This window comes from Ptychodera flava, chromosome 2 (assembly GCF_041260155.1).
Source record: "Ptychodera flava strain L36383 chromosome 2, AS_Pfla_20210202, whole genome shotgun sequence".
Lineage (NCBI taxonomy): Eukaryota > Metazoa > Hemichordata > Enteropneusta > Ptychoderidae > Ptychodera > Ptychodera flava.
The window spans coordinates 18,832,706-18,842,618 of record NC_091929.1 but is presented as its reverse complement, the minus strand read 5'-3'; the positions used below and the strand labels follow the sequence as shown (position 1 = coordinate 18,842,618).

General features: G+C 38.9%; 1 protein-coding gene across 2 annotated transcripts in view; it reads left to right on the top strand.

The window, feature by feature from the left end:
- LOC139116298 (von Willebrand factor D and EGF domain-containing protein-like) overlaps nt 1–9,913 on the top strand; it is an 89,580-nt gene that overhangs the window by 71,568 nt on the left and 8,099 nt on the right. For both annotated transcript variants that reach the window (XM_070678925.1, XM_070678931.1), the window contains exons 9-16: nt 5,678–5,764; nt 6,202–6,307; nt 6,586–6,788; nt 7,239–7,312; nt 8,270–8,333; nt 8,558–8,755; nt 9,183–9,391; nt 9,665–9,850. In XM_070678925.1, the coding sequence (XP_070535026.1) occupies nt 5,678–5,764; nt 6,202–6,307; nt 6,586–6,788; nt 7,239–7,312; nt 8,270–8,333; nt 8,558–8,755; nt 9,183–9,391; nt 9,665–9,850 (1,127 nt within the window). The remainder of the gene's footprint in view (nt 1–5,677; nt 5,765–6,201; nt 6,308–6,585; nt 6,789–7,238; nt 7,313–8,269; nt 8,334–8,557; nt 8,756–9,182; nt 9,392–9,664; nt 9,851–9,913) is intronic.

The window sequence follows — 9,913 nt, the reverse complement described above, 5'->3', positions numbered from 1 at the left end:
GTTCTTCTTAAAACACACAACAAGATCTTACTTTGTACTATAAATACCATGAGTGTATAAATGGCCCCACCTTTCTCTTACAGATACACACACATGGTCTTACTGTGTACTATAAATACCATGAGTGTATAAATGGCCCCACCTTTCCTCTTACAGATACACACACATGGTCTTACTGTGTACTATAAATACCATGAGTGTGTAAATGGCCCCACCTTTCCTCTTACAGATACACACACATGGTCTTACTGTGTACTATAAATACCATGAGTGTATAAATGGCCCCACCTTTCCTCTTACAGATACACACACATGGTCTTACTGTGTACTATAAATACCATGAGTGTATAAATGGCCCCACCTTTCCTCTTACAGATACACACACATGGTCTTACTGTGTACTATAAATACCATGAGTGTATAAATGGCCCTACTTTTCCTCTTACAATACACACATATGGTCTTACTGCGTACTGTAAATACCATGAGTGTATAAATGTCCCCACTTTTCCTCTTAAATTCATTGCATATCACATTCAATTTTGAAATTATAAACTTTTCCTTTTTGTCAACCAATATACCATCATCCCCAGCTTATGATATATATATTTCATAACTTCTTAGATACAGCAGAGCATTCAATGCATATGAAGACTTTTGAGTGAGACACGGACTGTTAGCACAAAAGTTAGTGAGGCAAGGATTCTAAGAAAGTAGATTGGTGATTTGGTGATGTACATTGACTAGTCATTGCTGCAGTGCTTTCTTTCATCTATGTCCCTATGTTCACTCTTCTGACTATATAGAGAAAGGCGGTACTAAGAGACTCCAGGAAAATGATAAAGTAAGAGAGTGGATGACCACCAATCAAGTTCCTAATATTTTGCCAAGGAAATAGCAACAACAATGGAAGTTGATGTGGTTCTTGTCAAATTTGACATATGCAGAAAAATAAACTCTCAAAGGCCTTACTATGTACTATATTGTAAAATGGCCACACTTTTACTGCTTATGGGGTGCATATAAATCACACCCATTGGATCCACAATTCAGGTCAGCCCAGGATGGCTTCATAAGTCTACACTGCTACAGAAATGTCATTTATGCTTATTTCTAAAAACTTTTATGATTTATGTGTAGTCTGACTGGAATACTTTAGAATTATTTTGTTTTGTGGTTCTAACACTAAAGCAACATAGGGGTCCCATAAGTGTCATTATAACTGGCGTCTCACAAGTCATAGTACACGTGTATGTGTGTGTGTGTGTGTGTCGAAGTACACAAATGTCCCGTGGGAAATTACAGTGCCAAATGCTAAAAACATAGCGTTATAAATAATAACGCAAATGTACCATCATATTGTGTTTCTAAGCGATGTTGAATTTTGATAATATTTTTTGTTTTGGTGCCGACATTTTGACACCAACTTGAAGCTTTTCTGATATACAAAGACTACATCGCTTGCTTATGTTAGAGTGTATCGATGCGTTATCAACAATTGATCATAGTACTTCAAAGACTGGGTCCTTGTCCTTATAGCCCCAGTATTTGTAACTTTAACCTTTTTTATGTTCGAAATTACATGTTATTCTCTTACATCCATCGTGAAATGTTGTTCAGTAAAGAAATAAGCCAAATTTGTGCTCCTGTAGTGACATACAAACGCTAAATATTGCCCGATCGAGTTGGATTGCCGCGCGGGTTTGTTGACAACTTGTAGGCTGTGCACGTGACCGAGAACGCCGATACTGATGACATCATCGAGCCTGCAACATTCCTGGGGCCTTGCCATGCCACGCCACACTGCCTGGGTAATCGCCCATGGTCGCCGGCTGAATGACCTGCGAATGGTTTTATTTTGTTCTTCTCTGTTCAAATACGTACTGCTACTGTGTTTCAGAGGATACAGAACTTTGGCAGAGGAGGCTGACATTCTATTCTGGTACAGTGTGCGTTATATACGGATTATTCAAACTGCAGTCGGCAGTGCACCGATGTGCACCCTGCAGTTGGTCACTCAGAACTCTGGGTACCGATGTAAAATCAAGACGACACTATATACACTTGGCTCACTTCTGTAGGCAAATAGCTATCAAAATTGAGTAACTTGAAGTAATAAATTTCAGCTGATTGTTGCTTTAGCGGCAAGGTGATTGCAAAATCGAAGCAACATAGTTTGGCAATGTATGGTAGGCTGTCGAATGCAGTGAACGCGATGGCCTTTGGCAGCAAGTAAGGGAACCGTCAGTATTTACGACCTGGGGGTCATTCAAAAATTGAAAGCTATAAGGGGGTGCTCAAAATGTTTTTTTTTTTTGTCTTACTCTGTCCTCAATGACATAATGATTAGTTGATAATATATGTTTTACTCTGATAAATATTAAATAAAAGAAAATAAATACTTTAACAGAACAAATAAAGATCAACCAGATGAAGCGAGGCAAAAACCTACAAGTAGCTGCTACTACTAGCGATACTTAATATGAAAGAGAAGATAGTGACGATGAGAATGATATCGTTGTTCATGTGCTCAATGACACCAGCGACAGTAAAGATGAGGATCGAAAGTGGTGATGATGATGTCACACAGTAGTTTTCTGCAGTCGTTACCAGAGGTGGAAGGAGAGGCTGGGTCATGGAGAAATGTTCTCGATAGATATCACTATAAGAGCACAGGATCTAGGACAAAAGCTGAACTGTTTGAATTCATCCTTTATATTGTCATAGAAATGTATATTTTAATTGACTTGAGTTCAACAACCGTTTTGACATTTAACCATACCATAATGACATGCTATCCATCAAAATTTAACAATACTATATGGTCGGAGACTGGTTATTAGGTGAGCTTTTATATCTACATATTGTTACATGGGCTCAAGTAAGCCAAAATTTCTGCTAAAGAGAGGGTTACTCAAAGTCATCATGGTTGGCTGGGTGTGACTCAAAATTTCGGAGTTTCTAATGTAATTCCTCCGACCCCCAGGTCGTAAATAATGACAGCTCCCTAAACAGCTGTGAACGCCTGAGTCAGAACGATCGGGACCAGTATACGCACGGCTGTATCTCAGCGAAAATTTAGAAAAAACAATGGAGCTACTGCTAAGAAATTTACAGACTCTTGGCTCTTGATGCATCAGTTTCTGAGCTTTTATACTGGTAAAAAGGCATTCTGAATACAGCGGTAAATTTCCTCCCAAACGCGAAAGGATAACACGCGGGCATTCTGCAATGGACGCTGTCAACTTTACCTTGCTGCAGGCCCCACGCCAATCTCGGCCCGGCCCCGCTGCACTTGTACAGTCTACTACCTCCATGTAGTACAGCCTTACAGGACTAGTAGCCGGCCAAACACACAAAAAAAACCCGTAGGTCAGAACCATAAATTTTCAGAACCAGTGATGTTTAAAAGTTTTGTATTGATCACTTCATTTACATGTAGGTTTATCAGTCCGGGTCAGCTCCAAAATTGGAGACGCTATACCATAATATTTTCCCCTCTCATTAGCCAATCAGCGGCCAGCGCGCCATCAGTAAAAATTGTATTTCCTGGCAACCTCCACATGCGTCCTTCGTTACGGACGCCATACTGTGTCGAACTCCCGCGCCATATTCTGTCATAATGTCGAACAGTTGTGTGGCCACTCTGTCAAAACACAATTTCAAAATCGCGTACCAGTTTTATTCTGGCTAAGACAACCAAACCCCATATATCGCTGTGATTCCTAGACTCTGGCTTGAAGTCCTGCGAAATATAAATAGTGTACCTACACAGATCGTTCAGAATACCCCATTTGTATCGGAGATGGCAGCGATACAAATTCTACCGTATGGGGAACAGTTGTGTGGCCACTCTGTCAACACATTTTCAAAATCGCGTACCATTTTTAGTCTGCGTTTGACAACTACAAACAGGTATCGTTCTAAAGCTCTGACATTGCTCTTCTTTCTTGCAAAATGTTATACGCGTACCTACACAAATAACCTTTATAACAGTATTTCTAATAGAGATGACGAACATCCACAAAATGATTCTCGGTACTTGAGCGAAATCGATAAACTGGGGGTGGAAATAAATCGTCAATATTTCGAATATTTGTTCACTAATCGGACTCCTTGTTGGACATGACCTTCTGCAGAACACGTGGATTATGTTGACTGTCGAAATTCGTCGAAATTCACAGACAGGGGCTTAACAAGCGTCCCGAAACTGCCGATCACACTTGGTGGGTAATTTGTGACCCAGCGTGACCTGTACGTTATTAATGATGTAATGTGGTCGATGATTGGCTGAATGCCGGAATACATTATCATAATGAGTCTCCAATTTTGGAGCTGACCCGGACTGTTTATGTGAATTACTTTCTCATCGAGCTGCGTGTGCGTGTATAATTGTCCCGGGCATTGTCCATGCAATTTGGGGCCTGCCTTAGCTCCCTCCGATCGTCTGTCGACTACAGCCAAATTCACAGTACTAAGCAAAGTGTACAGTTGTGAAAGTCAGATATGTGTATCATGAATTTTATACAAAAAATAAGTAAACAACAGAATCAAACCAAGAGGTTAGTTTGCTGTCGGGCCGGGTGCGCAGGGGACGACTTTGCAGTGAGGCCGGGATCTCTCTTGTGTTCGAACTTCTACCATGCCTGGAGCTCCATCGCATCGCAGCTAGCCGATAATTGTACTACTGTAGTCCTTGTGAGGATTAGATACCCGTTACGTTCGATATTATTTGGAAATACTTTTAAATTTAATAAGTAAGACTTTTGTACTGCATTCAAGATATAATTTTTCCTTTCTGAGCGTTTTCAATTACGGCAACGATATGCGAAGTTGATAGGCTGTGTTGCCTGCAGCGTAGCCTGGCCGTACACAAAACTTCGTTTGAGTAGACGGAGCAGAATCAGTCCCGTCATTTATTTTCAACGAAATTTTCATTATACTCCATAATGGAAGAAACGACTAGTTCAATGATTACAATGGTGAAGTGTTGAATTTTTATTCATATATGTTTTTCTCCTGATTCTCTCTAAATGCATTCAGCAAACTTGATCTCCGTACCGTGGGTCACAACGTGCAATGCCTTGCATGAAGCTTACAATCGACTGCCTCCGTCGTTAGTTTAGTTCAAGACGTTTGTTTGCACGGCTCATTATAGTCGGAACAATGTGTAAACACTTACATATTTATACATTTCCGGTATTTCACCCAACTTTCGCGCGTTTTTAGCTGAGTCTCCAGTTTCAATGGCCCAGACCTTTTCGAAGAGCGTAAAGTTTCTATGGACGCCACAGTAAAACTTGCGTAGATGTGGTTGAGCATGCGCGGTGGTGTGATTACGTTTCGTTTCTTGTGTCAACAAAGCTGACTTCTGGTCCGGACAAGAAGTCATTTTTCACTCCTTTTACTGTTAATCGTGAGGCAGGCTGGGCATGCAAACCATGCGATTAAGTAATAATTATGGTCTACTTTCACATACTGAGGATGTCATTTTAATCAAAAATATGAAAAAAATTGTTAAAAGTTATAAATACTGGGGCTTTAAGAGATCAAATAAACTTTGCTTGTTCAGTATGTTCTCACTCTTTTTGTAACACAAAAATGAGAACAGTACACCCAAACCATATAAATAAGAGTGTAGAGCCGACAGCATCGTGATTATACTATTACTTTTCAGATCAGCTGTCGTGTAACAGTGATTTTTAAGAAGTCTGGTGTTTCCAGTCCACCTTTCGCAAGCAACGAAATATTTGTAGGCTTAGTCGTAAGTTTATTTCACCATAACGTCTACAATATATAACCTTACTTTGGTGGATATATGATCTACCAGAGAGATACCAATAATCAAACAGCCTATATTATCTCTAATCAAAGCAAGATAACCATTGATTTATGCCTAATACTCATAAATTGCAGTGTCTGACAACAACTTTGCAGTTTTCCAACTTTTCAATTTTGTAAGTTTTGTAATTGTAAACCATTCTTACTCCGTAGCTCGAGTGAGTATTTAATAAGAATGTCTCATATTATTAGATATATGAAACTAGTTAACAATGTTGCACACCGGTTGCTAGTTGATCTCTTAAAATAGATGCTAACCATGCCACTAACGCATGAAATATGTCATAAAAACTGCCCTGACGTTCGTAAAATCACGAAATTAAAGCATCATTGAGACTCTATATGTTCAATTTACATTAGGCAACACCCCCGATACAGACTTTGCATGAAGATGGGCAACCCGGTCACTTAACCATACATGCGACAGTTCCAATGGACTGTGATATCAAGCTGGTTGCTTGGAGAAGTAAGCTACTGTACTTTATATAAATCTTACATTTGTTTGTAGTTGCAACGGGGCAGTAGTTCAAAGTCTAAAAGCATTGATATCGAAGTTCAATATCTAACATAACTTGTCGAAGTATACTCTTTGTATCACATGGAATTAAAGTCTCCTTATATTTTGCGAGCAAAAACATGACATATGTCACGTGCATCTACTTTCAAAGTCAGTACATCCTGGGACACATACTTTTATTATCACCAAATAGTTGACCTTTGTATGGAATGATTTTGTTGTTTAAGATTATCTTGGACGGGCCGAAGTCACTATGGATAAATGCAGCGTTCACATTGATCGGGAAACCTACGATATGGAGAAAATCGTCAATTTGTTTGCTGTGATTGACTGTCAGGAAGAATCACACGGTCGAACAGTTCCCATAGAAATCATTCCAAGTGCCGACTGTTCAATACCACCAGACCAAGAATATTCTACCCTAGTGAAGGTAGTGTCTCTATATGAACTCAACTTATTTGTTTTCACATATTACTTAGGAACACATTCAGAATCATGCGCGCTTAAAGCAAGCGAAATAAAAGGTTTTTCTGAAATGTCATACGCACGTAAGTTAATGACATTCTATATGTTACTACCCCGTGGTGTATTGTTTACGAATAAGAAACACAATTAAGCAACTGTACTTACCTTTCATGAGCTTGTTTCTAAAACTACTACATTCAATTTGTAAATGCCATATTCAAAAGGATATAATAATATGTAATATTTTCTTGTGAATACCTTTGTAGTTACCATGTACAAGCACCTCCTTGATAATTCTTTGGATGGTGAACGAACAAATAGTTAATTGTCTATGCTACACAACATCTGTTGAAAATTATCAGTATTTCTCATTCTCAAGTAAGCCTAACTTGTTTGGAAATATTGTCATCGTCAGGTAAAGATCTTTGATACACCTTGTGACGTTTGCAGTGGAACAGGTGATCCGCATTACACAACACCAGACGATACGTAAGTTACATCGATATTGGCCCTACGGCTAAGATAAAGCAGAAAGGTCATTTCGTAACTAATAATCTTAATAGCTATCAGTTTCCTCTGACACTTAATTTTGAATAATTAAATGCAGTTATAGCCATAAGTTTATACGAAGAATTACCCTTGCAAAGTTGATTACATTTGAGCCACATGTTTTCGAAATGCCTTTGTACAGTAATTTTGTATCGGGTCAATCGCATCCTCATATAATGCCAATACGCACACTTGTTCCCAACAAGAGTATGACTTACCATACATCAAATGTCAATATAAATAATATATTTCTGCCCGAGTGCTGAGGTGGACTTGGCTGTAGTCATGAAAGGACAGCAACATGCGGTTTTCTGATTCTGAGACCATGGTTTGATGTAACACGATTGGAACTAATTGGGGAGAATGGGATCCATATATCTCCTAAATTTCTCAAAAATTTGGATGTCATATAAGTGAATGTTGCAATATACAAATTACACATAAAACACGTTCATGGCTTGAAGAGATAAGTACATAAGCTTACTTTTGCTGATTAAACAGATATTTGTTCACTATCAAGTTGTCACAAATTAGTTCCAATCGCGTGTTGTTATTATTGCATTTGTTTCGTCAGTTTTTGTACACATATCAACAGCAGAAAAGATCAATAAATGAGATGCAGAAAGAATAGTTCCACGATTGTAAATTAAAATGACATAAATTGCATTATTTTATTGGTATATAGAAATACCGATTGTATTTAATCGCATCGATGCAAATGGACAGTGGTAGATTTGACATTAGCAACAATGGTTTGTAACGAATATTATGTACTTGTTTGTACACTTAATGCAGCCTGCAAGTTCTAAACGTGCTACCTGTCTAGTCTTGGCAAGATGGTCACTTGTCGGAGCATACTGTTTTACGTTTACTTGTCAATTATTTCTATATTCTCAGATCTTACGATTGGTATGGAATCGGCGACTTTGTGCTTGTAAAAGGCAAATCCAATGCCTTTGCGGTGAGCAGTATTATACAGCTGATATGTATAATGAAACAAACCCTCCTTCTGTTTAGCCACTTTACCCTCCTGATTCTTATTTTTTTTTTTTGTATACCAACCGAAGGCAACTACATAGTAGTCAAACAGAGCCCCTACCATTGAACTTAAAACACCATACCATTGGACAATGTAGTATTTAATGTAGACTCCTTAACTTAAAACTATTTTTTGATAATTTTCAGGTTCATGCTAGAACTTGGGAGTGCTTCGGAGTATCTTGTCACTGCGGCGTCGCTGTTAGATGGAGGAACGACGTTGTTTCCATTGATATGTGCTACGGACCCATCCGACGAACGGCACCTCAAGTGCGAAAGTTGAGCTCTGGAAAATTGTCAAAGGGATTGACTATAACACGTGACGAAAGCGGAACATCATTTACTGTATGTGTAGAAACAATTTGGCCTCTCAGGGAGCATGATTTTTGGATACTTAGATGTTAATCAGGGAACAACGCATGTAACCTTATCTATGTCTCTAAGGCAATTTTTCTCTGAGTTGACGCTGATATTTTTCTGCTCCTTGACGCATCTTGGAAACAAGAGTAAGTACAAGGTTTTGTGCAAAGGTAAAGCAGATTGTCACTATGGCAGCTTTAGTAACTCTTTACATTTTACAGTGATCATTATAGTTTTGTTCCAATGGTAGAGGATTTTAATCGCCTTTGCCAAAGCTAGGCTTATAACTATGCCATTAGGCAGTTCAGCGCACAGTAAAAGCTTTCGTACGATACCTCACAGTTCAGACCGCTTTTGGTGGCTCATCTTAGCTTAATCTATTGTTATTTAAAGTGAAACCCATTTGTTCTAGGTCACTGTACCCTCTGGATCAACTGTTAGAGCCGATGTAAAGAATTGGGGTATGAATATATTTGTTGACGTCGTCGGTGACCTGTTTAATAATTCAGAAGGGTTGTGCGGTACATTTGACGGTGACCGTACAAACGACTATACCATGGCAAATGGCATGCTATCACAGGAATCCGGAAGAACACCAGATACGTTTTCGAACAGTTGGAGGTATATGTCAGACATTTGTAGTTATGTGATGTTCATGCGTGCAAGTTACATAAATTGGCATGATACTTTACTTCACAAAATGGTGTCATGTATCCATTGTTTATGCTAATCGTATTCGATAGCTGTTGACGTTAATCCTTTATACAGTGGCATAACTTGTATCTACCTAGAGCATAACTGGTATCTACATAGACTCTTTTACTCTGCAATGATAGCAAACCATAACACTGGCTGTCCTGGAGATTAAACTGGTTCTGTTTTCCTTAAACACAGAGTCAGTGGTGGAGATAGCCTGTTTAACAAAGTGCCCGACGTTACATCAGATTGGTCGAATGAAGACCTCTACTGCGGATGTTTCTCAGAGGGCGATAGCTGTTCATATCAAAACAGTGGGAAACCGATGGTCAATCCGTCTGTCATTGATATTACCGATCAGGTGGACGAAGAGAATAATTTACGGTATGACGAAATAGTAAGCCATGTATTGTCTACGAAGACATTGATGTGCGCCATCAATACCTT